The sequence below is a fragment of the Drosophila teissieri genome, chromosome 2R (assembly GCF_016746235.2).
Source record: "Drosophila teissieri strain GT53w chromosome 2R, Prin_Dtei_1.1, whole genome shotgun sequence".
Classification (NCBI taxonomy): Eukaryota; Metazoa; Arthropoda; class Insecta; order Diptera; family Drosophilidae; genus Drosophila; species Drosophila teissieri.
The window spans coordinates 19,802,521-19,830,207 of NC_053030.1; the positions used below are offsets into that span (position 1 = coordinate 19,802,521).

The 27,687-nt window shown below is 43.9% G+C and overlaps 4 protein-coding genes across 6 annotated transcripts; all 4 read left to right on the plus strand.

The window, feature by feature from the left end:
- The first annotated feature begins 1,345 nt into the window (after positions 1-1,345).
- LOC122614079 lies at positions 1,346-2,808 on the plus strand. The gene is made up of 3 exons (XM_043788551.1): positions 1,346-1,478; positions 1,534-1,922; positions 2,000-2,808. The coding sequence occupies exons 1-3, from the start codon at positions 1,450-1,452 to the stop codon at positions 2,089-2,091; spliced, it is 510 nt and encodes a 169-aa protein (XP_043644486.1). The 5' UTR covers positions 1,346-1,449; the 3' UTR covers positions 2,092-2,808.
- Positions 2,809-6,603: 3,795 nt separating this feature from the next.
- Positions 6,604-7,246, plus strand: LOC122613279. The gene is made up of 2 exons (XM_043787381.1): positions 6,604-7,034; positions 7,106-7,246. The coding sequence occupies exons 1-2, from the start codon at positions 6,749-6,751 to the stop codon at positions 7,183-7,185; spliced, it is 366 nt and encodes a 121-aa protein (XP_043643316.1). The 5' UTR covers positions 6,604-6,748; the 3' UTR covers positions 7,186-7,246.
- Positions 7,106-8,852, plus strand: LOC122613278 (UBX domain-containing protein 6). Its single transcript, XM_043787380.1, has 4 exons — positions 7,106-7,247; positions 7,305-8,342; positions 8,410-8,558; positions 8,624-8,852. Exons 1-4 carry the CDS (start codon positions 7,191-7,193, stop codon positions 8,733-8,735), a joined length of 1,356 nt encoding a protein of 451 aa, XP_043643315.1. The 5' UTR covers positions 7,106-7,190; the 3' UTR covers positions 8,736-8,852.
- Positions 8,853-9,042: 190 nt separating this feature from the next.
- On the plus strand, positions 9,043-27,568 carry LOC122612543 (protein N-terminal asparagine amidohydrolase). Of its 3 annotated transcripts, XM_043786241.1 has the most exons (7): positions 9,043-9,181; positions 25,646-26,000; positions 26,100-26,282; positions 26,356-26,564; positions 26,631-26,792; positions 26,854-26,967; positions 27,237-27,568. In XM_043786241.1, the coding sequence occupies exons 2-7, from the start codon at positions 25,748-25,750 to the stop codon at positions 27,246-27,248; spliced, it is 933 nt and encodes a 310-aa protein (XP_043642176.1). In that variant the 5' UTR covers positions 9,043-9,181; positions 25,646-25,747; the 3' UTR covers positions 27,249-27,568. The 3 variants fall into 3 exon arrangements, with proteins under 3 accessions (XP_043642176.1, XP_043642175.1, XP_043642174.1); XM_043786240.1 differs by having other exon boundaries at positions 9,045-9,185; positions 26,854-27,568; XM_043786239.1 differs by lacking the exon at positions 9,043-9,181 and adding an exon at positions 14,980-15,234 and having other exon boundaries at positions 26,854-27,568.
- Positions 27,569-27,687: the final 119 nt, after the last annotated feature.

Below are 27,687 nucleotides of genomic sequence, written 5' to 3' on the forward strand. Positions count from 1 at the left end.
GATCACCAGAAAGTGTTTATTTTCCAAAGACTTTTTCGGCTGAGTTACGACTCGGCAAATAGGCAAAAGTGCTACTACTAAAGTTACTTCACAGCAAATAAGAACAAACCTGGCAAATATAGGCGTATATAAAAGTGTATTGAAAAGAAAATAATGGTTACTCAAACCAACTAAACTAGAAATATGTTTAATTTATAATTCTAAATAATACAGGAAATTAAAGAAAACAGCGGATGCCCTGAAAATGCAGCCCAAATTTTCCCATTTCAAATTCAGCGGTTGCAAAAAACGCAGCGGAACAATTATGACAATAGCAATAGCAATAACAATAACAATAACGGATAACGATAATCAGCATCGGTAGTCAAATAGAACCCGGATAGATACAAAGATACATCCGTGTGTGGGCGAGTGAGAGCGATGTACATAACATATATGTACATATATATGTATATAGATACAGATTCAAAGCGCTCCATCCGCCCGTGCATCCGCTCATTTGATTTGGGTTTTTCTTTTTGTGCCTCCTATGAATGGGCAGATACACAGATGCATAGATACCCAGATACGGATACAGATACAAATACAGCTACAGCTACAGATACAAGTACAGAATCAGATACATTTGGATGCTCTTCCTGCTGGCGCTGCTGTTTCAGCTTTTTTTCGCTCCATGTGGCCCATTGTCGCTGGGCTCTGTAAGTTTGCATTTCAGTGCAGTTCGTCTGTTGGTTTTTCGGGAGCATCCGGGATGTAGTTAAAGGTAAAGGAAGTGAGACAAATGAGCCAGACCCGAGTGCCCTCGCTCACTCACTCGCTGCCTTGTAAAGCAGAAACCCAAACATAAAACATCATGCGGCAGCAACAGATGTCGCAACCTGACACATGCCACGGCCAGGGGCACAGACCACAACCTTGTCCACCAGCTGACGCCGCTGCATCCAAACACTCTGAGCAGGAACACCACAGGAACTTGAATCCAATTACAAGTCAGCAGAAGCAGCAGGACTCCTTTTCTTGGGCAGGTCAGGATATCTATCGATGTAAACTGCACTGCACTTTTCTTAAAAACGAGATTATTTTACTCACTAGTTTAATTATAAAACCACAGATTAATACAGTTACAGTTTTATATTAAAATTCATTCACATGAGTCTTGAGTCTGGATTTACTAAGAATTGTTTTTGAATGTTTCTATACAGCCGGATGCATGAATTCGCCTTGATCAGATAAGAAAGTTTTAAATCATTTCCTTTTCATATTCATCTTTAGATTATTTGTTGCAGATATTGGGCAAAAAGTAAATTATTTCTAAGAATTATTTCATTATTTTGCTGATGAATAATGATAAATCAACAGCCTGCGATCTTACAATCAAAGCAAAACAATTTTCATCTTTTTTCACGCCAGAAGTGCTAGTTTTATAAATTGCTAAGTTTCAAATCCACAATGCAGACAAACAATGGCTTTTTCAAAAGGTAAGTTTGGCTCACTACTATACAAAATCTCTAGCAGCATTTTCTTCCGCTATAGTTTCATACCCGTTAAGATCTATCAATCGGCCAGTTCGCTATATATGACCTGCATATCGAAAATGCCACGAAATGCCATTAAGCCGGAATGCGATCAGAGTTTGGTGATTGAACAGGCGCTGGTTTCCGCCGTGGATTCCACTCTGCGTCCTTTGGACTATGAGAGAAGGCAGCGGGAGGCACGTGAGATACTGATCAAATCGCAGGAGAATCTGCTCCAGCACATGGACCCCATGGATGCAGATAGCCACCTGACGGATGACGAGGAAGACGCGCAGTGCCGGCAGCCAGTGCGTCTCAAGTCGAAGATACTGCTAATCGAGTACCAAAAACGCTACGAAGCGCCGCCACAAACTGAACTGGAGGACTTGGTGCCCATCAAGGCGATTGGTATGTACGAATTGGTATCATATCATCATATATATATCATATAAGGCAGTGATCTAAGCCCCGTTTTCCAATCTCAGCTCAGTGTTCTTGGCTTGTACTGCGACTCTTGATCGTGGCTTGTAGCGTATTTGTGCTGATCCAGTGCGGCCATCATGACTATTTCCTATGACCGATCAGCAGATATATGAATCGAATTGTGGCGAATGCGGTGGCCAAAACAAAACGTCGAATCAAGTAAATCATATAAAGACCGGGAAAAATTGAGGAAATGCCGCTTATGTAAAGTAGAATATCCGCTGGCAGGCGAACGGAAGGCGAGGTGCGAAAACAATAAAAAGCGGACGGAAGTGGACAGGGACGGAAACCGAACTACAACGACGACGGCTCTTTTCCACATAATAGATACATAGATACGTACATATATATATATTGTAATCCATAGACCAATAGATAGACAAACGGCTACTGGGCATTTCGAGTCTTCTGTCTGTTGCCAATTTGTCGAAATGCTTTTTCCGCTTTTCCGGCCCGGCGCCGTAATTGAATTTCGTTTCGTAAAGGAAATGACTTAACCAAAAAAAAACGAAATAAGAAATCTCTTTTATTTACGCCATCTTCAAGTGGCTCAGGAAGCTCCATAGGATGGGTTTTCAATTGCACAACAACAGCAGCGAATGGAAACGAGCTCCAGAACGCCAGAACTTCAGAACTCCAGAGCAATGTTATATTTTTTAATTAGTTCATTGCCTGCACTGGCGCGATATTTCCCACGAAACTTCATCTGTTCCATGGGGTAAACAAATGAAGTGAATCAACAGAAAAAATGAGGGAAAAAAAAACAAGCTGAAAATACAGAATTATGGAAAGAGTTTTTCGAAGCCACACACAATGCTTTTTTTTTTTGGGGGGAATAGCCACTTGTTGTTCTTTCCTCGTTTGTTTGTTCTGGACCAAGGGAAAATATGCTAAACATGTTTGGGGCAACAGCATCCCGGAATTTACGATCCCCACTCCCTTATCAAACTAATGCATATGTTTGAATGCATAGAACCCATCATTACGACCCACGCAGGTGAGTGAGTCAGGTGAGAATCGAATGCCATTAAGTATTTCAGCCATTGGACACCATTAGGAGTTTTAGACTGAAATATAAAAGCATTGAATTACGATACACGCGTGGTGGAAAGTCTCGAGATATTTGGTAGAGCTTCAGGCGGTCCACAGCGGGAAAGTCAATTTCTTAAAAATGGTTAATTAGTAACTTAAGAATTCAGAAACAACGAAGAAGATACAACGTAGAAGAATCAAACTGAGTCGGCGAATTCCAGGGGGCCAAATTCTTGCCGCTCACATTGGCGACTTCCGGCCGCATTAGATGAATTATTATCTTTTTTTTTTTTGTTTCAGCGAAGAGCACTTGAAGTTCAGCGGCTTGGATTTCTCGGTTTTTTCTTATATTTTTTGGGGGCTTCTCAGGCATTCTCACTCCCACGCTCATGGGAGCTGGAAAAGCTGTGTGTGAATGTGGTTATATGGTTATTTGAGGGAAATGGCCAAAGACAAAAGTTCAGGGCAGCCGAAGAAACTGTCATTGCCAGCAGAACCCACACACAAAGAGATACTCGGTTTCTTAAACTGGATGAATGGATGGATGGGAGAATGTTATGCATAGAGAGCAGCACAGCAGAGCAGCAGAAGAAGTTCATGGGAACGAACTTTGTGGCCCCTGTAAGTCAAGTGTGAAGGGGTGCCGAGGACGCAGGGGAATTCCTCGGTTCCCTCCGCGTTGCAGCAAGTGTATTCATCTAATAGATGCGAGTGCCGGCCATGAATACGACAATTAATGCCATCCACCATTCACCATTCATGATTTGCTCCTTCCACAAACGGCAATCAAGTTGAGAACACCCTCCACACGCAGAGAAGTAAACATGTGTTTATAGAAAACATTGAAGAAACTCCTTTATACATATATGAGTATGAATGAATATGTTTTTCTCCCGGTGTAGCCCATAAACTCCTCTTCGCCTGCACTGCCCATCCAATTGCTTGCTTATGCAAGGCAACGTGACTGTGTGGGCGTGTCATCACTTTCAATTTTGCGGCCAATTTGAGTGACACTTTCTGCCTGTTTGTCACGCCGCTTGCGTAGCCCAAGATTGTGGCACTGCGTGGCGGGTTGGGGGCGGGGTAGTGGGGAGTGGGGAGTGCCATGAGGCACGGAGCCACCAAGGAGGACCATCATCATCATCAACATCATCATCATCGTGATCATCAGGAGGAGGCCTAGAGCAGCAGCAACTTTGTGTCTGCTCGTCGTCTGCGGCGCTTCCGTTTCCTGTGCATAAATTTTAATGAGCGAGCCAGATTCCCCTCCCTCCCACAACTCCTACAATCAAGACACTATCAATGCGAGATAAGAAAATAAATAAATTTCAAATGACAAGCCACAGTCGTCAGTGGGGGGATGGGAAACCCTTAACTCTTTCAGTGCCTCATACCTCTTACCTTGACTTTCGCACAGCGAGCACAAAGTCACGGCTATGTTGGCCATAAATTGGCACAACCAGTTTTGGCCACGGGGAGAAAACAAAAGAAAAGCCGAGGCATTGGCCAAATGCTTTTTGCTGCTTTTACTGGCTTTCCCAACCGTGAAATTCGCGCAAGAAGCACGCCAGCCGCAGTGCAGGTGGGCCAGACTGATCGACAGGTGAAGTATCTGCCAGATACATTTGCCCGATCACTTCTCTACTTTACAGAAAGTTCAACTCAGGAAGGCTTAAGTACAAGCATCTCAATTATACAAAACTAAATACCAATATGTGCTACTAAGCCTCATAACGACAACATATTAACATGCATACTGGGTATTATTTCGGTTGCCTTATATTATCCTGAATTCCAGCATACCCCTGCATTGCTGGGAAGCCAGTTTCCCTGCCCCTCTCCTCCGGCAGACTTGGCCACACACAACTCGGCGTCTTCAGCTGGCGATTGGAACTAGTTTTTCAGGTTCGGCGCATGGCTGATAACAACAATTGCAATGCGAATGACGCCGGAGGACGGCGCATGCGCGCCACTCTTGCATTCCTTTCGATGGCTCTGGGTGCGCAGAGGCCCCCTCACTTGCCCCCTCTTCCTTTGGGGCATTTGTGGAATTTTAATTGCGCAAAAAACAAAAAAAAAATAAGTTGGTGGGGGGCAGGCAACTGCAATTGCAAGCGATGCGATGCGATGGGCTGGAATGGAATGGGATTGGGAATGGCTGGGAATGACGTTGAATGATGGTTAGTTGCAGCCTGGTTGCAAGTGAGAACATATCGCGTGATGGTGATAGATATAATGGCCATGGGACACAGTGCTCTTGTCTTGCAAAAAAAGATGGAGCTGGGGATGGGCATGGGTATGGAGCTACAGCCACGCCTTGGACTCAACTCAACTCAACTCGACTCGAATGCCCAGACTTTAGATTGCGATGGCAAACCATCCACAGCCAGATACAGAAACCAACGGACCAAAGCAGAACGAAGTCGATGGAGGGAAAATCTTACACGCTGCTCGAATTATAAGTCGTCGACATTTTGCCTAACAGTCGCCACAGAAAAATGAGCCAGCATAAATAGAGCCAGCCAAGGCAAAAGCGGCATGGAATAGAATAGACATTTGTGTCTGTGTTTGCTGCTGTAATTGAAGTTGCAGAAAGCCAGCAAGCCAAGCAGCCACAAAACCTAAAACCTAAAACAAGCAGCAAACAGACGGAGATGGGGGCCATCTCCGCATCCACATCCACATTTACAGCCACAGCCACATCCACGTAGCCAGTGGAGCGCAAGGCATGGCGCATACGGAAGCCATAAGCTGCAAGAGATTTCTCTACTCTGGCCTCCGCTCGACTTTCGGCTGGCTGTTGAACCCGCCGCGCAGCGCATCGGTGGAGCGTGAGCTCACCGCCCTTCAGATAGACATCCCCATGCGCCACTTGGCCAAATCACTTGGCCCGAAAATATGCTCAAGGATGCCAGCGAAAATCAATCGCAAAAGATGCGAAAAAGGGATCAGGGCCGAAAGGCAGCGATGCGCAGGCTCCAATCGCCGAAAATTACAGGAAGCAAAAGCACTTGGCGAAACGATCGAAAATCATTCAATTACGACAGCTGGCCCTGCATATACATAAATAATGGGCGTGTGCTGCCCAAAATATCATGATGTAAGCACACTGTAGAAAAGGAGCTATGGGTTTTATCTATCTTTAAAGAATCAAAGGTGGCAAATATAAACAAAAGTATAGAATGTTATTTATTACTGCCTAAAAGTCATATAAAATATTTCATATTTTAATTAAACACCTGAAATTTGGCATAAGCAATTATAAATATTTATGATGCCCATTAAAATCATAACTTCCCATCGCCGGGAACTGAATAAGGTCAACAGCAGGTGCATAAAATAATTACAGGATGCGGGTGCAGAAATCAAGGCAATTTGAATGAGGTCAGAACCCTCGGGGCAATCCATTAATGTTTGCTCCCCTTTTTGAAAAACACAATTTAAATTCACAGAGGGCGCCAAAATAGCACTTTCAGATATTAACCAGCACTGGAAAGCAGTTTACCCCAACTAAACTCTGTTATCGATAAGTAAGCTGTTAGTACATTTCCAGTTGGTATTTTTCCCAAGCCCAACGGTATTAACACACAGACCAGCAACGGGCACACCAGGACAGACGTAAAAAAAAGGCGAAAAATTTAGGATAATGCTGCGAATATAAACAAAGGATTGCGGAAAAAACATTTTACACAAGTTCGTTGGCACTTACCCAGCAGGCAATGAGTTTCCATTTCTACGTGGAATCGCTCAATACAACGTTGCAGTCGATTGCGCGACAAGTGGAGCAATTTGCTGGCGTTGCACTGAACGCAGCTGTCGATCTGCGAGGAAATCTGGAATCCTTGACCGGTGATTTTCGCTGGGAAAACGGACCCATCGCCTTCACCGACCTGCAGGCGACGCTGCTGAAGGTGCTCATCGTCCTGCTGCTGGGCACCTGCGTACTAGCCGGCTACTCGTGGACCGTTTACGGCCAAGTCATCACGGAGAAGTTTGTCAGGCCAAGTAGGCAACAGCTTGAAGTCAGGATGTTACATTTTGTTTGCTAAAACAGAGATTATGGTCTTGCATTGCAGGCACGCTCAAGGAAATCGAGGAGCTTAAGTTGTCGGTGGCCAAGTTGAAGCTGCCCAAGGAGCACTCGCCGCGCATCTAGAAACCATGTCCAAGATTAAGAAGTTCTTCTCGCGGAAGAAGGAGGAGGCGGCGGCCTTTAAAGTGGGTTCTCATTAAACCAAATATTGTAATTAACCAACTTAACAAGTTCATTTGCAGCTCAAGCTCACTGGCAGCGGCATGGGCACGGGCCACAAGCTGAACTCCCCCAAACAGGAGACTCCTTCGAGCAGTTCCCGGCAAAAGAAGTACGAGGCCTATGTGCCACCCAAGCGAAATGAAATAAGTAACGAGGCCAGGGCAGCTGCCAGTGCGGCACTGGCTCGCATTGACAAGAAAACATCCAGGGAATTTAATACCTCGCTGTCGGCAGTCAAGGCTCAGGCTAAACGAGAGCTGGAGGCGGAGCGTCGCCAGAAGGAGGAGGCGGAGAGTCGCCAGAAGGAGGAGGCAGTGGGCACGGCATCCAGCATCAGCACATCCACATCGGCTTCCGGCGGCGACACACGCAACCTGGCCTGCGAAGGCGTCTTCTTCCGCTGTCCCCTAATCAGCGAGGAGATTCTACCCAAGAGCGCGTGGAAGGCCCGCATCAAAGAGTTCCTCTATCAGCAGCTGGAGGCAGATCGCGGGCTCACCGCCTGCCTGATCATCCACAATTGCAATGTGAAGGAGAAGGCGGACGAGTGCATTGCCACGCTAATCCGATATCTGGAGAATCTAATCAAGAATCCCGAGGAGGAGAAATTCTGCAAGATTCGAATGTCCAACAAAATCTTTAGCGAGAAGGTGCGCTACGTGGAGGGTGCCCTGGATGTTTTGCAGGCAGCCGGCTTCACCGAAGTCCAGATCGATGATGAACCCTTCCTTCTGTGGACCAAGGAGCAGACGGAAAAGGATCTCGACTTGCCCACGCTGGTGGAAGCTCTCAAGAACTCTGAAACCATTCCCCTGGAGCTGGATCGCAACATTAAGGTCCTACTTCCGTCGCAGGCACGTCGTGTTGTCCTACCCGACGAATTCTACCGCCTGGCACCGGAGGAGATCAAGAAAGAGCAGCAGCTGCGTTCCGAGGCCATTGCCCAGTCGCAGATGCTGAGGACAAAGGCGATGCGGGAGCGCGAGGAGCAGCGCAATTTGCGCATGTATCGATACGCTTTAATCAGGGTTAAATTTCCCAATGGACTCTTTATACAAGTAAGCCGTACCGTGATGACGTCATCTACAGTAATTTTGTGTAATATGGTGAATCATCCATTTCCAGGGCACTTTCTATGTGTACGAGAAGATAGCCGATGTGTTCGAGTTTGTGCAGTCTTGCCTGGCGGATGAAAGCCTGGACTTCAGCCTGGTGGCCACCAGCGATGGCAAACTAGGCGAGGAGGACCTCGAAAAGACACTAATCGACTACAAGTGAGTGCCGGCATCAGGTTTTTTTTTATTTGCTTGACTAATAGGATGGTCCTCCTTCATTTCAGACTCATTCCCAACTCGTTGCTGCTGTTCAGCGCAAATGAAGTGCCGGCTCCCGCGCAAGCGGATATGAACTACTTAAAGGAAGATCTTCTTATGCTGGTGCAGGCTATGTAGAAGTGCTTTAACCCATCTAATCAGCGGTATTTGTCCCTTGCATTGTAATGGAGCTGTTGTTATTTATTACTTTCAAATCTATTATTCAAAATCAATTATAACGCACTTTTCAAAAAAAAAAAGATTCTTTAAATGGGTAGTTGCTTGACAAGTACAAGTTTGTTACTTAAACATATATTTTGATTAAATTTGTTTAATATATATTTTTAACACACTTTGAAACCACTGTGCGGTGAACAGCTGTTCGGTATCTTTTTGTCTGCGGTATTTCAGGTGGGCTTTTGCGCTTACCTGCATACGGTCTTACTGTGTGCAAAAATAAACAAAAATTGCAACGCTCGCAAGTGGAAATTAACGAAATATTATTAAACTATGCGGCTAAACTGTGAACTGTGAGGTATTGTGAAAAGTGCACGAATCGGGTGACCACTTGGTGCTATGTAAATGTGAGTGAGTATGTAAGTGTGCTCAGAATCATGTGTTTATGCCAAACAATAACAAAGTGCGGCCCATTGGATTGTGGTCATATTTTCATTAACAAATGCCCAATTGTTGCTTAGTCACATTAGTCACACTTAGGGGTTGGTAGTCATAAATAATGTTTTTAATAAGCGGAGCAGATGTTACGCCTGCTTTGGTAATTTCCCGCACTCCCTTGTGCGGTCAGCTCATCGCGTGGTTTTTCTCTACGAACTTGTGGTCCACTGCCATTTCCCACTCCATTTCCCATTTTCCCTAGCCATTATCGAATTACTAATAGTATGTGGGTGCAATTTGTTGATCTGACTACTAATGACCACCAATTAACCAGGCGCTTGATTGGCGTTCTCTCACATTTCAAGAACCACTTGGAACTCTGCCCAACAATCAGCCTTTTTTCAATACGATCTTATATGATCGATTTGAATTATGAACTCAAAACAATATTAGTAAAAACTATATTTCGAAAATATAGCTAAAAAAGAGCACAGCTGCAAGCTGAGCTAATGAATAACTATATTTTCAAAGTCTGTTTAAAAAAAGGGTTTTTTTCCTAAAAAACATCTACTTGCAATGGGAAAGTATTTGACTTTCGTGGGAGCCCCAAAACTGGAGCAGTGATCCCAATCCCAAGCTGATTTTCTCGATGCCACTAAACAAACAGTTGCATTTAATGAACCAATTTCGCAGTTGGCCTTTACTGTCTATCACGGCGGCATCAGAAGCGGCCAATTCAAAAGTCTGTGGAGGAATGGAAGATGGGAGACGGGGGCGATGGAAGATGGAAGATGGTGGAGTGCATCGCCCAGGCTCCGGGCACTGGCAATTTGGCATAAATCTCGCTTGATCTTGGGAAGAAGTAAATAGAAAAGCGCCCAAAATCAAACATTAATGAATCTGCACGGCTCAGGGCTTAAATTAAGCCAAGCAATCGCGCCAAATCGAAACACGCAGCCACGAGAAGGTAGAAGTTACAAAGCCAGCAAAGCCAAATAAAAAGCAGCCAGAAAATCCAGAGAGCCAGATAGGCAGAAAGTCTGAGAGCCAGAGACTGCAAGCCATCGCCATCGCATAAATTGGCCTGGGCTGGAGCCAAAGATTTCATTGCTGGCCATTGCTTATTATGGCCAGGCATCGGATCTAGGCCTTCATTAAACGGCCAAAGGCATCGGCCTCAGCTGCACCGCGAAAAATGTCACCAAAGTTCGCACTCTTCAAAAGTGTTTATGTAGCCATTCAAATAGATAAGCTTACTTTTAAGTAGCATGCCACAATGCCATCCAAATGATTAAGCTTACTTTTAAGTAGCATGCCACAATGGCATCCAAATAAATAAGCTTACTTGTATGAAATGTTTATATTTACCCTATAAAACTTAAGCTGCACATGCTAGCATATATTCGACACAAGCTTATTTCTCCCCGTGTACGAGTTGCAATACAAAATGGGATGTTTACACTAGCGAGATTTTTCTCATTGCTGCGGCAACTTGTTGCAGGCTAACTTCCTGGTTTCTGGCCAGCTGCAGCGCACCACTGCATCGCAGTCAGGCGAAATTCCAAAATGATACGAATAGTTTGTTTCTGTCGGCAGATAGCAAGAAATATGTGGGACATCCTGAGGATCGTTGTACGCTGTGGCTAGGGATTTCAGGGTTAAGGATTGGGGGTTAGGGGTTAGCAGTTGGCCATGTGGCAGGTTACCAATGGCAGGTTGCAACCTGCACGTGCCTCGCCTCGCTGCGCCGCCTGATTGAACGATTGAGAGATCATCACCCGGGCGGAATATCTGGCGGCACATAATGATGATGATGAGGTGCAAATTGCCGCTGCCATGAAATTGCAAATCAACTTTCCTGACTCCCGATTCTGCACTTCATTCTAAATTGTTTGCTCAACCCAGCAGCACAGCAACTCAGCAACTTCGTCAGTTCGCCAGTTTGGCTGCTGAGCTCTTCTTTAGTGGATCCTACGGCGCTGGTGCAGAAATTGCAAATCGAATTTGCCAATTGCCGGGATGCCTTCACTCTCCGGCTGATTTGTTTTTGTGGTTTGCCACGAACCAAGCAACCGCATTGCCCACCAAAACGGCAACAATTGCCAAACCCGCCCTTTAACAAGCATTTGCTCTTGCTCTGCCCAGCTCGTGACCCATTCCCATTCCCAATCCCACTTCCATTCCCACACCCATGCCCTTGCCCACTGCCGAGTGCGGAGTGCGGAGTGCCGAGAACTGCTCCAAAACGCCGGCATGTTTATGACCCGGCTCGAAATTGAAGTGGAAATCGGTTAGCTCGGTTAGCAGTGGGTTCGCTATTCGATTTGTTTTTATCGCTCCACGCAAGCGCCCTGAATTTACATAATTCTGCCTGCATTTGAACCCTGAACCCTTCGGGCCAAAGGAAATGCGATCCCGAGTGGTGAGCTGGTTCTTCACTCCTGGCGGAAATACTTCCCCTATGACGGGCAAAACAAACAAATAAGAGTAAGCATAATTAAGGCTTTTGCTTTAATTAACACTACTGAACTTGGGCGACGCAACTGGCATAGGAAGAAATCATATTTGAGGAAACCGGAAGCAAGTATACTCTGTTGCACACGATTAAAGTAGCATAAGATTCTAAGATTCCATGTAAGGTTAATATAACTTGAACTCTCTTTTAAACACTATTGATACCTTTAAATATTTAACAGATCACATAAATGACTTTAAGATATTGATGTGCTCCAGTTTACCCTGCCATGGAACCTATCACAATTCGCAATCAAATAAGCGCTTCCGGTCCACTCAGCGAGTGTTTTATGAATGAAAATCTTGTCCCATTGTCTCATCCAGCTCCTCATCCTCCACCTCATCTTCCTCCTCCTGCTCCTCGGCATCATCATCATCATCATCGTTGGCCAGCAGTCGATGTCCATCGTCCGATCGTCACGCTGATCGCCAATTAGTGCAATCAACAGTGCTGGTGGATGAGATGGTGGGTGCGGTTTTCTGTGGCGGAGTGGAGGCAACCGGTCGCTTCATCGGGTTGCGTTTGCTCGGAGCTCAATGGTAGTTAGGCAATTGCTAGGGAAATCTTGTAAAGTTCACTTGATACGATTAATTGACGCGGGCGCCCCCCTGTTTGTCAGCATAAATGTAACACAATCCATGCTGTAGTGGCATAAACTTAAAATTATTGAAATAGTAATATATAGGGTTTTAGACCTAGGACTTACTATTGTAACTATCCAATTTACTGGCTTAGTCCCAACTCTTCAGCTTTTATAGTTTGTCATACATAGAAGTGCACTGTTCCGATTTTGGTATGATTTAAAAATACATCCATATACTTTTTGGGATTAGAAAGGCATCCTTCTTCCTTTAGATACTTATAAACGATATAAGACTTAACATGATACTCATAAACGATATAAGACTTAGCATGCAAAACGCGTTGCAACAAACTTGCATAGTAAATGCCGCTGTGATTAAACAGCATAATTAAAACGATCAGATATTGCAAAAGTCGAATGTACATTTTATTGACCATTGCGACCGGCAGCTCGTTCAATTTATAACGTAGCCCCTCGATAAACTCAACCCAGCGACTGCAGTCAATTTCAAACACATTTGCAATTTGTCAAATTTTGGTAGCCGGTGCCAAGATAAATTAATTTCGGCATCGATTTGATCGCTTGTCTCTATGCTCATTTTGCATGGCTGTGTGAAATGCAGGGGGTGGGGGGGGGGAATAGATAGGTGTGGGGAGGGGGTAGTTGGCTAAGTTTGGCTAAGACCATGTTAGCCACAAGCCAACATGGCTTGGCGCATTGTAAATGTGCTTTAATGACCACCGGTCAGCAAATCTCATTTTTTGTCCAGGGACCTCATGCTGTTTCACACACACACACACACTCTCTGCAAGAAAGAGACGCACAAGGGGGGCGAGAAAGAGAGGGCTATAGCTTGGCACGAAGATTTTCTGGTACCTGCAAGCACCCTCCCCGCCCCCTGCGAAACGCCCCTGCGTCCATCACTGGCCAAAATAATGACCACTGTCCACATGGTGCAAAATTAGACATATTTCCTTCTTACTTCGGGTGTTATCTGCCTGCCCCACTCCGCCCCCTTGTGCCGCCCCTCCCCTCTCACTCCCCTTTGCACATCTTTGCTCACCTTTTGCATTTTCAACACCGAAAAGTTTTACATTCGGATTTTCCGCAAGTGGCGAGAAAAATGACATTACAAATTGTGGGACATTTGTCTAATTAAATCCCTGCCTGCTCCAATAACGAGAGCTTAGATTACAATCTCACAGCGGTGCGTAATGGCTTTTGAGCCAACTTCGTCTTGAATTGGGTTTACGGAGGGGTGGGGTCAGGGGGGAGGTGTGGAAAAGGTTGCATTTTGGGGGAAAAATGTTGGGAAAATTGAGTTGGCAGGAGGTCGGCATGCGAGTGATGAAGGATGCTCCACTTTCGGGGGATTCTTTGTGAACTAAAAAGCTTCTCAATACAATCTATTTTCATTCGAAACTTCATCATTTCTAGAGCTTAAGTCGGTCATATATCCGCTTAAGCTGAGATCTCTTAAAAATGGATAAAACACTGCATTTTAATTTAAATCTACTCTTTTATAAGGTCTTATAATAATATGAATCCTGTCCTAGGTATGTTAAATTGAACTTTCATAACTTGGGGTCCTATGATCATAGAACTTACCCATATGTAAATTTGTTTGATACATGTGAATATTTTGTCTGCATTAAAAGGATTTTCATTATTTGTGAATATATATGCTTTCTTACACATATATACTGCAACTATTAAAGTAAAACCATCTAAAAACATATACAAATATAAATATATATCGAAAGTAATTGTTGATGACCATTGTATTGGATTTTCTTTAGAAAAAGACTATTTAAACAGTTAGAAACTAACCAAGTTTTTGTACAGAAATTGTTATTAAAATTAGCGTATCAGATATATAAAAAAAAAAAAAAAAAAAAAAAAAAAAAAAAAAAAAAAAAAAAAAAAAAAAAAAAAAAAAAAAAAAAAATGTAAAAATTAAAATTAGCGTATCAGATATATCAAAATCAAATATATGAAAATATAATAGACAGCTGATACGCCTTAATTAGATTAATTCCAGTTGAAGGCTACAGATTGTCATAACTCATAATTTGCTGCACAAAAGAACCCCTTTCTCGTAGCTCCTATTTCGAATATAGGGGCATTTGGTGCGCGTACATAGAGCTGGCCACTGACCAATTAGAAGGAGCACAGAAGTGCAACCCCATGTGAATGAGTGACCACTTGGCCCACGCAAGTGGCACAGTGGACCGGCATCTAAGGAAATTAAGATAAACTTCAAGCACACTCAAGCCACTTCACTCAGTTTCAATCGAGTTGGGATTACTCACCTGAAGAAAACCACTCAATAGACGACTGATAAGAACACGTGTTGCTGCAGCCGCTGTCCCGCTCGCACCACCCCAGAGAGAGAGGCTCCACAAGTTGGGAGAGCGAGAGGCTCGGTGCGACTGAGCTGGGCTCGGGAGAGAGAGAGCGACTTGTCTGTGGGGTCCAATTAGATTGCCGGCAACAAGCATGCGCTCCCTTTCTGCCCAACGCACGCTCAACGGGAAACGGTTCCAAAGGCTTTGGCGCTGGCGCTGCCGCCTCTCTCTCTTTTATTCTCGCCGAGTGTCTTTTTTTTGCCCTCCATTCGCCAGTCGACTTCGACTCGGACTTTCGGCTTAGTCGCTTGTCAGTCGCTTTCCGGTTTGCGTCTCGTCGTCTCGCGGAAACTTTGGCGCATTCGCAGATCCACACAAATATCATATATACAAAGTCAGTTATTCTTAAAATATAATTAACAAATATCCTGAAACACAAGTGTTGCTACAAGTTTCCAAGAAAAACGATTGCAAAGAAATGCCGATGGCTTTGTGAAACAGAACCAGTGAAAGATAACAATCCTTAAGATAAAGTCTATAGATCACATAAAGTGCAGTGAGAAATTGGAAATCAATGTAAGTTCTAGAGCTACAAAATACATGGATTTTAAAGATACCTATATCATTCGAAATATAACAAATATTCAAAGAAATCCTTATACATTCTTGGGTATGTAAAGATATGCATTTATCAGCCTGAAAAACAAAAGGGAATTTGCCAATTCCAAAGGATGGTACATTCCAAAGATGCCTATGAGGTTATTAATACGCCTCCAAAATAATAATCTTTGTAAACCAACGAAAGTGAGTTCTGCCCATCCCATCCGCTCCCAGACTCAAATTCCCAGTTTTAGTAGCCACACTCACGAAAAACGAATGCCTTTCCTTATCTCGCATCTCGCTTGAGGATCGTTAATATTTATGGAATTGGGAATGTGGTATATGGAGGATGCTGATAAGCAAACGACGCTGATTATTCCACAATATGCATCAGAGATCTATATTGTGTTAGAGCTTCATTCAGTCAGCGTTCGCAGCGCCTTATCAACGATTTTTCCGCCGGGTTTTCCCCGACTATCGATCACCCGCCGTTCGGAAATTAATAACTTTTGTGAGAACAACTGGCAGCGGAGCAGGCGCACAGTGAAAATCATGTTCGAGTGATTAAATTAATTAATGATATAGACACACTGCGCAATAGTGTCCACGCAGCCGCACGAGGAGATGTGCAGATCGTCGCTGTTTGCAGATCCCCAGTCTTGGCGATCCTGCAGCGACCAACGCCACATGATGCGGATCGCTGGAACGGCCTAATCCCGTGGCCAGAACTCCAAGAGACTCCAGCTGAAGTTGCAGAGGCGAGAGCAGATCGTTGTCTTAACTTGTCGTACACGATGTCTTATACGTGTAGCAACAATTTATTTCGCCGGCCAGCGGATCGATGATCGCCAGTGCAATCGATGATCATGAGCTCTGGGCTCTGGGCTCTTGGCTCTGGGATCTGGGAAACAGGAATCCCTGGCGATCAATCAAGCCCGTCTGGATGATCAATATTAGCTGGTCTAAAAATAATTGTACCCTGGCTATCTTTATCTATAAGATGGGCGAAGGAAACGGCGAAGAACAAGTAACTAAATGGGTTCGTTTAGTTTTCAACTGATAGCCGGCTACACTGAAGTGGTTGTGGTTGTGTGTTATTTAATAGGCATATAGTACATAGTATAGCTAAATAAAAATAGATTACATTTTTGGTTGAGTCAGAGAAAAAAAAGGAACTTTTCTAGATGCCTGTCGCTGTCCAGTCGCTGATAGGAAGTTCGTAAACAAATGATTAATTTAATTTAATCTGACAGATTTAAAAGTATTAACTCATGAATTATTATGCAAATATAAAAAGGGCATATATAAATATAGCATATATTTTCTACGAAATTGTAGCTCATAAATTGAATATATAAAAATACATTATTTACAAAAAACATTGATAATACAGCAATGGACAAGAAATGTCTATATAAGCCGCATGAGTCAGATCATCTCAGTTCAGTTTACTGAGATGTCGGAAGATCTAATTTGGCTTGCCTTTTAGGTTTGTTAAGAGTTTACGACTTGTGTAATTAGTTTTTCCCTCGAAGATCTTTTATGGCGACCGCCAGACTCCGACTAGTACATACGAGTGTATAGATATGTTTGTGGATGTGCTAACGCCCCAAACAGCCAACTCTCTCTGCCAGTTACATTGGTTGTTAAAAAGAAAAAATCACAAAAAAAAAAAAAAAAAAAATACACACAAAAATAAGTTGCCATTAAAAATTGGAGTAACTGTTTTTCCAACTAATATCTGTGTCCAAAGCGCTAATTGAAGCAACTTCACAACTTCATAGGCGACTCTCCCAGCAGCCAGCTCCTCCGGGTCAAGGTTCAAAGTTCTTTCAGCTCGCATGTGTGTGTGTGCGAGTGTGTGTGATTTCCTTGAGACAATATGGGGGCCGAAAAAGACGGACTGACGACGACAAGTGCCCGTCCGGTGAACACCCCTTTTTCGAGTAAGCTGTCAAAGACGGCCCGCTGGCCAAGAGGCTTGTTTACAGCCATCGATGCTGATGCTGAATTAATTAAACTAACTCGAGTCCCCACTTGAATAACCCCCATGGCAGCCAGGTGAGTGCAGGCAGCTCTTTGCCTGTGCTGCTCGAAATTGGTCAGTGTAACCCGAGGACAAGGACTTGGACTCCCTCTTTGGCCCCAACTTGTCTGCCGTTGACCGAGCACTCGTCAGAGGTCCTTTGCCAGAAAAGGGACATAATTGCTGCCATAGATTCTCGACAGAAGTTGAAAGGTTGCATCAGCAGAGGATGTTCTTGCAGCGACTAGAAAACGGAAATGAAATCTGAAATCACATGGGTGCAGAAAACCCAAGGATATTCAATCGATGTATAGGTTGAATTGTTTGTTATGTTCTGCTTAAACTATTAGTTGCCAAATAAATATATATATATTTATATATGCTTTTGTGGTGTTTCTCTGTCCTTTGGGAGTGCAGTTTTCACTAATCTATCTCAGCTCTAAACCATCTCATTGGTTAACATTTTAATTTCCTGCGGCGACTTTGTGTGAGGGGGAGGGGGAGGGGTCAGAGATTTTCTAAAGCTTCGGCAACTACTCATCCTCATCTATTTTGTGTGTGCGATGGTCTATTGATTGGAATATTCATTGAATAGTTTCTAAGCTGATTTATATGGCATTGTGTGTGTGTGTGTATGTGTGCTGTCGATTTAATAAATATTTAATTTCAAACTCCGGCCCTGTCTGCTGATGGCTCCTAAATCCACACATAAAAGATTCAATCAGCGGAAGGAGCACGGACCAGTTGCCAGTTGGAGGCCAAAGTGCCGACGATGATGATGTTGTTATAGTTGCCGGTGTGCCAGCCTGCATTCACGTATTACACACGTATTCATAATGCCGGGCAGCGAGTAATCCCCAGAGCTCCTGAGACATCGTAATTTGCAAAATGCACAATCGCTTCCTATAAATCAAAACCCATAGCAGACGCACACCGGCCAGCAGAATCTATTCAGATCCCATCGCGCTGGACTGCAGCATTCATATATATGTATATATATATATTTCACCTGGCCAAATCACAAAGGTTCCTCATGGAAAGCCTTTCAAAACGAAATCAAGACCCGAATAGCTGCAACGTCGTCAACCGCTATCAATCTCAGGTGAAATGGAGCTGCGTCCGCCGGCCATTAGATGCTTCCAGGTACAACTATCTGGCCAGCACTGCTCCATTCTGTTAGCAGGAAACCAGGCAGAGAGTCACAGCCACATCCAGAGCCAGAGCCAGAGCCATCCAATCTCCCACAATCCCAACCAGCTTCACAGTCAGCGCAGGCCAAGTTGCCCCGCTCAAAGGAAAGCGCCCGTCGCAATAGATCGCACATTGCAGATAGAGGCGTGCCTGCCACTCCACTCCACTCCACTGCACTGCACAAAATCGAGGAGTGACAAATCTGATGGCGAAATCTATATACCCTAGAGTTGAGCGGAACTAAATGCTAGTAATGGCTAGTACTCAAGAAAAGGAAACTAAGAAGTGGCCATACGTTTGGTTGCAATAAGGTTTCAATTCGGAATAAATCTCCGAGGAATTTATAAAACTAAATACGTAGTACGTATGATAGATTGAGATATAATGTGATATGATGAGATATAATATGATATGATGAGATGAGATATAATTTGACATGATGAGATATATTATGATATATATATATATGATATATATGATATAATATGATATGATATGATAAGATATTGCTATGCGAACAGATCCTTGATATGCAAAAAGACTAATTTTGGATGAATACTATATTCGAAACAACTATAAGTGACATTTAAGCTATGCTAATTTCTGTGACCAAAGATTTCCTAAAATGTTCCAAAAAGATCACTGAATTTTCGAGTGATAACCCCTTATCATGCCACCCGCTTCAAAGGGTATACAAAAGGCAAAGCCAAACAATGAGCTGCAACTTCTGGCCACAAAGGATGAACGCAGCGCGTACGCCGGTTGGGGAAGAAAATGAAATAAAAGGGGGGCAAGAAGAAAGAGGAGAGAAGACGAAGGCGAAGAGAAAGGAGTTGGGGACAAGAGCCGAGAAGAGTTGGATAGATGGAGCCGATGGAGCCGCAAGAGTCGCACATTCGGCGAGCGCCTTCAGCAGTTGTTATAAATTATAGTGCCGCATGCGGAATGAATGCCCAAGATCAAACCGGTGGTGGTGGTGGTGCACACATCGCATATACCCAGGTACCACCGTACCTGGAGGGGGAGGGTCTATTGGGCGGTTGGGCGGCTATAAAAACAAACCTCCGCCCCCGCACGTAGTCATTTGTGGTTGCTGTTGTTGTTGTTGCTGTTGCATGCTGCCTGTTGCATCAAAATATTTAGCAGTGTACCGCTATGAAATTTGGTATTCCAAGAGGCACCAACATGCCGCCTCAGTGGTGCAGAGCACTGGAAAAAAAATAGCATACTTTTGGCTACTTTATGTTAAAAGTGATTTACCTTCTCCTTTCTCATTTCCATAATTTTTTTTAATTTGTAACCTTTTTTCTCACCTACTAAATGATTTCAAACTACTCGTGATTCTTCATCCATTTGGATTATGTCAGAATTTAAAGAGTTTCTAAGCTACTTTTTAGCTTCAAGTACTTGAAAGTACTTTACCCAAATCCAAATCTAGAAATCAGCAACTGAGGAATAAACTCCAAAATGATTTACTTGTATAATATAAATTTTTCGGTGTATTTTGGCGGTGGTGCTGCAGTTGGGTTGCCATTACCATTACCACGTTGTAGGCATGTTGTAAATGCCAGCCGACTGCTGTGGATTTTTGTCGTTTTTTGCTGCTGCAGTTGTTTTGTATATATGTTTTGTATGTCTGTCGGTGTGTGTGCCTTTTCGGCCATAAAAACAGAAATGAGCCCACGGAAAACATGTCCAATTGCGCTAGCAAATATTCAACGCTGGCGGCGCATCAGACAAGAGCACAAACGCAACTGCAATGGGCGATCCTTGATCGGAATTTGCTGGAATTCGAGGCTACTACAAGATATTTTGGCGTGAAAACCCTTCCAAATAGGTATAGATGACAGAAGAAACTGTTTAAGGACATTTTATAAACATTGATTACATTCCAAAGATGCTCAGTTACCAGGAACTGCGAACAAAATCGTTCAAAATCAACTGTTCTGGTCACAAATGAATTTACTGAAATTACAGATTACATGTAATATTACATATGTATATCAAGTGTGCAGCGATTTTCCGAGAATTTCGCAGTTCATTTTGTTAGTACGCGAAGCGTAGAGCGCAGTCCATAAAAGCCAAACGAGTTTAACTCAGTTAGAGTAAGTCAGACTTTGGTTTCAGCTAATGCAAAGCGACGGCGCGTTTGTTTGACGAGTGCAACTGCGGAGGAGAGGACGACAAACAAAGTGCCGCGGTTGTCAAGCAGCAACAGCAACAGCAACAATATCAGAAAAGCGAGGAGGAACGCGTTAGTCGAGTGGCTCGACCAATAGATACCCATTATACGGCTACCCATCTGGCTACAGATATAGAGCTTATTTCACTTACGGACAGCCAAACGGACAAATGAACGGACAGATGGACACTATATGTACTTTAAAAGGAACAGATTTCTGCCTGTCTGCCTAGCATACCCTCCTACCACACGAGTGAGGGGTATCAAAATGTAAATACAAAAAAACAAAATCGAAGACAACAACTGCGTTTGGCACTGTGTGCTATGCTAATTACTGGACATGACGGCAGCGCATTGCTTTCGGAATCGACGGACCCCAACCCCAACCCCCACATCCACATCCACATCCACTTCCACATCCAAATCCAAATCCATGTGAACAAAAGGCGCAAGCGTTTACGCACACTCTGCTCCGCAGTCGCATTTGCATTTGCATAAGCAGCCATAAAAGCGGAATAAGGAAAAAAAAAAAAAGGGGAAAAAAATACAACCAGCTGGCTGCGAAGGCATTTGCTAAAAAACTAAAAAAACAAAAACCTTAAACAACAAAAAGTGGAGGCAGCGGCAACTTAGCAGATACTACACGACAGCAACAACGGCAGACGATCCCAACTTAGCAATGGGACAACGGACTTAGTCAGAATTCGCCATTCCGGGGCCTCACTGTTCACTGCTCAGTGCTCACTGCTCAGTTCTGTGTGAAAATGGATTTCCTTTTTGGCCAGGTCCGTGGAATGGTGCAATGCAAATGCCGCCAAATAGGCCATTTGTCCCGAGACTCTAAATAACTTACTAAATAGGATCCTTGTCGAAGGGGGCTTAACTAATAGCCAACGAGCATTAATCGTTTATTAAAAGATTTCTTTTCCAGAAACTAAAAATTAAACCGAAGATATTCCTAAGAAGTTATAATCAAGTTACTCTCAATATTCAAATGTTTGTTAGATCAAAATTTAGGATGAAAGGTTTAGTTTCTATCTATTTAAAGACAATTATTAGAAGATTTCGTTCAAGAAACTAAATTTTAAACTGAAGGTACTCCTAAGAAGTAATAATAAAGTTACTATTCAGATTCATTTAAGTTTGTTTGATCAAAATTTAGGATGAAGGGTTTAGTTTCTATCTATTCAAAGGCAACAGTGACCTATATTTGCCACTCAAGCAATACAAATTATGACCACAATGCTGGAACTTCAATTCCATTCCTTGGTCGCTTGAACATATCTATCGCCGTTCAGCTATTGAATGATTGACAGCCATAAGTTTCCGTTGCTTTTATTGCATTTCTAATTGAATGTGGCGATGACAGTACGCGTATAATGAACCTATCATCATTAATCATTATCTGGATGAAATAGAATTATAAAATTGAATTGCTGATTTGAGCACATTGGGCACCACGGGGAGCACGACGATCGGTAATTCTAATTAGAGCTATTCAGCAAATCTCCGACTATAGACTATAGACTACCGACTGTCTTTCCATCTTCCACCACGAATCAGAGTCGCAGACTATAGACCAAAGTTTGGGGGGAATGCAGGGGAATAAAAAAAGAGGAAACGACACGAAAAACATGGCCAGAAATGTCAACTTGAATTCGGTCTATTTCAGCGCTTGTTGTTATTTCTTTTGGCTGATTTTGGCATCCCAGAGAGTTGTAACCGCCGGGAAGGAACACGAAGCCCAGCTTCCACTCAATGTTAACTTTCGATTTCCATTTTTATTTTCCTCCTTGCCATGGGTGACCATTTCTTGGGGGGATTTCTTGGGGGGAGCTGGCTCAGTTCGGAAGGTAGCCGGCCACGGCCTCACGATATTTGCGTGCCAAAGCGAAATTGTGTGGAAGTCAATTGGCAGTCACGTTTGGGCCAAAACCATTGGACCTGGTCTCTTTTTCTGTTTGGACCAGGGCCAAAACCAACCACTGCAGATGGGCCAAATTAAATTGTCAGTGCGGCATTAAATGCCAGATTATGGGCATCAACACAAGTGGCGGGGAGTTGGCGAGCAGCATCTACTCCACTGTTATTGCTGCATAGAGTTATCTTTCGATTAACAAGCGATTGAAATTAATTTTATAATATTTCCGCATGCTGGCCATGAAATGTGTGGAAAACAATGACAATTGCAACAGCAGCAGCAACAACAGCAGCAGCAAAAAAAGCAACAGCAGCAACAAAAGGAAAATCACGAACCCGGAAGAAGGCCTTCAGTTTTGGCCAAATCCAAGTCGCTTTGATTCCTCCCACTCCGCCGCTCGCCCTGTCACATCACATGTTGCTGTTGGATTTAGATTCCCGCCTGCAATTTCTTCATTTTGCCCGGAATTTGGAATTTTGGCCAGTCAAAGAACCGGTTGTGTTGTGTTATGTTGTGTTGCTTGTTTTCTGTTAGCTGAAAATTTGTTCGCGCTCTCGTTGACAATTGTGTTGTGTAAAAACGAGAAAATAAAAGAATTTCAAGTGTGCGGCCAGCTTGTTCAGACACTCGGACAGATGAGCTGCATGGCAGAGGCTGGGTGTAAATTACTTGGCCAGACACAAGAACCAAAAACGAAGAACGAAGAACCGAAAACCATGAGCCAAGAACCCAGAAGAAAAGTAGCAGTTGTAGCTGTTGCTGCTGTCAGTTGCAGTTGCAGTTGCAGTCGCTGTTGCACTCGTCAAAATTGCAATCAATCATGTGGCCAAGAATGCCCGGCCAGTAGACAAATGGAACCTGTTTGCTGGCCGGGCTATCAGTGTTAAATCTACAAGATCATTTCGCCAGCCCGGCCACAAACCCATAATTTGTGATTGTTATAAGCCAGAACCGTAACGAGTTTTACCGACTTGTACGTACCAGTCTGCCAGTGCTCCTAATAGACTCGTCGCCGGCCTAATGAATTGAATCGTTTCTGATGGCCTTGTTTGCTGCGTTTTTTGTGTTTTTTTTTCCTCTTTTCTTAGCCATCATCATGATCTATTCGTTCGACGGCCATCGATCAGCAGCGGATTGGGGACTCCTCTTTGACTAGCTGACTGACTGACTAGCTAGGGATTTCTTGGGATTCTGGTGGATTTCTGGTTTCTGCCAGGACGGCCTATCAAGTGGAGGGAATCTCTGGCCCCGGCACGAACTGACTGGCAAGACCGCCCGCTCAGCCAGAGTCAACAGAACTTTTGGGTCTTTGATTAGGAATCAGTTTGGCGGAAAACTCGGTCATCCTGCCTCACCTACATAGATCGGCTGCATTCTGTGGCTCCTTTTCCTGCTCCATTCGATTGCCTAGCTGGCTGCAGGAATGCATAGAAAAAATCAGACTCAAACTGGAAGCATTTACAACAAAATTACTTAAATTGCCATGAATTAAATATATTTTTTTTGTAATTTTTGCCATTTTCGGGTAGTAAAATAAATAACCTGCCAATATACAGATCGTTTATATAAACTAGTGCTTACGACCTATTCCAATAATTTAAACAAAATGCTTCTGAATTTTCGAATAGCTCTAAGTTTGATTTTTGATTTATTGTTGTTTACCTGTATTTATACACCGCTTTTCTCTCACTGTGACCATCCATCCTTTGGCTGCGAGAGTGGAGCGAGCCTATCGCCAACTGTCATCATTTTCAAATTATTTCTCGTTGAATATCTAATCAAGATTCATGCATGATCGCGGCTAAATTGCTTCCAGGCAAGACCAGGCCAGACCAGACCAGGCCAGCATAACAATTGCTATCCTAGCTGGGTTCCTGTGCCATCCGCAATCCAGCATCCAAATCCAGCATCCAAGTGCAGCATCCAAGTCCACCATCCAAGTGCAGCATACAGCATCCAGAGCGGGCTCTTCACGTTTTGCTGTTTGATTTTTCCACAACGTTTTCCATTGTTTTCCGCCTCGAACGGAGTTAATAGTGTTGTTCCTGGTTGGGGATTCTTTTTGGTGGGCGCTTTGTTTGCTCTTTTCGTTTATTATTTTGTGTTCGTTTTGGTTTTTTTCCCCTTTTTTTTTTTGATTTTTTTCGGACAAGCAAACAACGATTTTTGCATCGGGAATTAGCTCTGACAATTGTTTTTTGTGCTGCCCATGTAATCATTTATGTTTATGAGCCCCTTGCGATGCTGTTACCCTGCTCGTATATATATGCACTTATACTTGAACTTTAACTCGTCTTTATTTCACTTAATTGAAACTAGACAGCATCCGTAGGTAAATAATTCAATTACCCAGCGGGCGGTGACTCAAGTCGAGTTGCAATTGCACTCAGCCCCAACCGGGCGATGCCGAACATCAGGCATTATTATTAAATTCTATTAAATTTGTTGTTCATTTGTTGGTTAATTCGCCGCTGCGTCCACTTAATGGTTATTAACTTTCGTGTGACATCTGTGACTTGGGGTGTTCGCCTCAATTGCCCGTCATATGGGCAGTAGTTAGCACTCCGTAAATTGATGACCTCCCCCCTTCCCCCCAGTGGCCTTCTAATTGTTTCATTAGATTTTGCCCCTCCACTCCCCTCTCCCCTCTTGAGAGCCACGAGCCAGGGAATCGATCCCCCTTTGAACCACGCCTCTGCGAACCAATTCCATTGTTGGTTAACCAGCGGTGTGGTGTGTGCAGATGGGAATCGAATCAGCCGCAGGCCCCCAACTTTTGACATTTTTATTTGCACTTTTCGTTTCGAGAGCTGGTTAAATTTACGAGTCAGCCGTGGCAGGATCGAGGTGTAAACATATTTCTCAGGCCCGGCTGCATGAAATTATTATCAAACATGCAAATCTGCGGCGGTTGCGGGCATCGTAAATTGATTTTTATGCTGCTGCTTCTGTTGAAGTTTCAGTTTGAGCTTGAATCTTCAACTGGGAGGGGGAAGTAGTACTTATATACCTTATATCCCAACTCCTTTGGATTCTAAGTCTCATTCTCTATCTCCACCTCTTCCAGTTGCCTGCCACTTGTCTTGCTCGAGAGACAAAAACGCCAAGTAATTGAAAGCGAAACCCTTGAGAGAGGAGGGTCAAGGAAGGACTAAACAGGACAGCCAGGATGGTGCTCGTGCTGAATGGTGTGCTGCAGGACGACTGCCCCATGGACACCAACAGCCTGTTCCTGCAGCATCCCGTCTACAGAGACTACGCCCAGCAGCTGCACTCCATCCAGGCGAAGTCGGTGGGTCCGGTGGGTCTGCTCTACGTGGGTCAGCGGGAGATGGCCGCCTCCGCACCGCACGACAAGCACGTCAACATCATCGGTGCCGACGATGCCACCACCTGTATTATCGTCGTGGTCCGACACTCCGGTGGGTATCCCCCTCATATCCTTTGGCCCATAAACAAGCGTCGTTTGGCTCATTAAACCGGGAAACTAATAATAAACAATTGCACACCATTCACGACAGGATCTGGGGCTGTGGCACTGGCGCACTTTGATGGCAGCGGCGTGGACGAGGCTGTGTGCACCATGGTGTCGCGGGTTCAGGAGCTGGCCGTCGGCTATCCGGAGGGTCGCATCGAGTTGCAGTTGATTGGTGGCTATCGGGATGCCAAGGGATACGGCGAGGACGTATTCTTCAGCATTATGCGTGAGTTCATTTCCAAGCAGCTACTCCAAGTTCTTATATGAATTGAATTCATCATTTGTATTTGACTTCACAGAATCATTCCACAATCACCTACTGGAGATCGATCTGACGCAGGCTTGCGTGGGCGAGCTGAATACCATGATGCGCGGCGAGATCAACTGCCCGATCATCTACGGCGTGGGCGTGAACATCAAGACTGGTGAGATCTTTCCGGCCTCCTTTCCCGACCGGGGACCCGACCGGGAGCTACGCGATGCTCGCATTTTTATGGGAGCGCAGTCGGTAAGTAGAGCCATTTGGCATTGCAACGTGTTATCGTGCTAATCAGTGGGATGTATTTGATGATAGGTTCTGGATATATACGACTCTTCGCTGGGCATGCTACGCATTGGACCCTTCAACTACGATCCGTTGCGCGGCGCTGATCTGTGGCTATCACAAACGGATGAGTTTCTGCTGCAGCACCTGTCCTCCAGTCCAGACGTGGAGCCGCCTCACTTTGCGCCTCAGGTAAATGGAACATCTCTATGCAATCTTACTATAATGACACTACTTGTTGTTTCAATTGCAGACGCGTGCCACCATTAGGTTTATACAGGAGAATCAGTTCCCCGCCGTCACCGTCTTCAGGGACAATCGGCCGCGCTACTTTCGGCGGGATGACGCCACGGGCTTCTGGGTGCTGGTTAGATATTAAAGCTTATTTTTAGTGTTTAGTTGTTACGCGCAGTTCGAAAATGTCGCAGATGTGTTAATTGATTGGTGCATGTGTTAATTGTCGCTGTCCATCGCAAATGCTTCTGCTTGCCTTTTGTTTAAGTTTTGATCGTTGAGTTGATTGTATTCGGCTGTAATTGTCATTGATTTTCTGATTAATCATTTGTTAATCTGCTGTAATTATCAGCCGATTAGCAATAGCAATTGATGAATGCGACATAATCTCTCTTCAATTAGATACAAGATTGAGTTCCGACGCTGGAGACGGTTGCTTGGGACGAGCCTTAGAAATGGATCTGAACTGGGAACGTAAAAGCGATATATAACGATAAATAAATAATTATTACAATTCGATGTGCACATGTGCATGTAAATATTTATGTGAACCCCATTAAAGAACCTATTACTATTTAAAAGAGATTCTTAGCTAAATATATATATGCGCATACTCCGTGTAAACGAAACGAAACAATTTCGAATGCAATCATTTTAGCTGTAACTATAAACTGTAATCAAAAATGTAAGAAAAATATATAAAAATGGCTTGGCTATACATACACACACACACACACAAGGAAATAATTGTACTCTTGATCTTTGGATGGTTTTAAAAACTGCTTAGTAAGTAGCTTTAACTTTATTACTAAATAACTATATCCTAAAACAGTAATGAAGTTAATTTTTTGCC

Bases quoted from the DNA above. Each gene is read 5' to 3' on its own strand.
- LOC122614079 (XM_043788551.1), top strand. From the start codon at position 1,450: ATGCAGACAAACAATGGCTTTTTCAAAAG. The intron at 1,479-1,533 runs GTAAGTTTGGCT...CTTCCGCTATAG, and splicing joins AACAATGGCTTTTTCAAAAG to TTTCATACCCGTTAAGATCT. The intron at 1,923-1,999 runs GTATGTACGAAT...TTCCAATCTCAG, and splicing joins GGTGCCCATCAAGGCGATTG to CTCAGTGTTCTTGGCTTGTA.
- LOC122613279 (XM_043787381.1), top strand. From the start codon at position 6,749: ATGAGTTTCCATTTCTACGTGGAATCGCTCAATACAACGTTGCAGTCG. The intron at 7,035-7,105 runs GTAGGCAACAGC...CTTGCATTGCAG, and splicing joins GGAGAAGTTTGTCAGGCCAA to GCACGCTCAAGGAAATCGAG.
- LOC122613278 (XM_043787380.1), top strand. From the start codon at position 7,191: ATGTCCAAGATTAAGAAGTTCTTCTCGCGGAAGAAGGAGGAGGCGGCG. The intron at 8,343-8,409 runs GTAAGCCGTACC...ATCCATTTCCAG, and splicing joins CCAATGGACTCTTTATACAA to GGCACTTTCTATGTGTACGA. The intron at 8,559-8,623 runs GTGAGTGCCGGC...CCTTCATTTCAG, and splicing joins AAGACACTAATCGACTACAA to ACTCATTCCCAACTCGTTGC.
- LOC122612543 (XM_043786241.1), top strand. From the start codon at position 25,748: ATGGTGCTCGTGCTGAATGGTGTGCTGCAGGACGACTGCCCCATGGAC. The intron at 26,565-26,630 runs GTAAGTAGAGCC...ATTTGATGATAG, and splicing joins TTTTTATGGGAGCGCAGTCG to GTTCTGGATATATACGACTC. The intron at 26,793-26,853 runs GTAAATGGAACA...TTTCAATTGCAG, and splicing joins CGCCTCACTTTGCGCCTCAG to ACGCGTGCCACCATTAGGTT.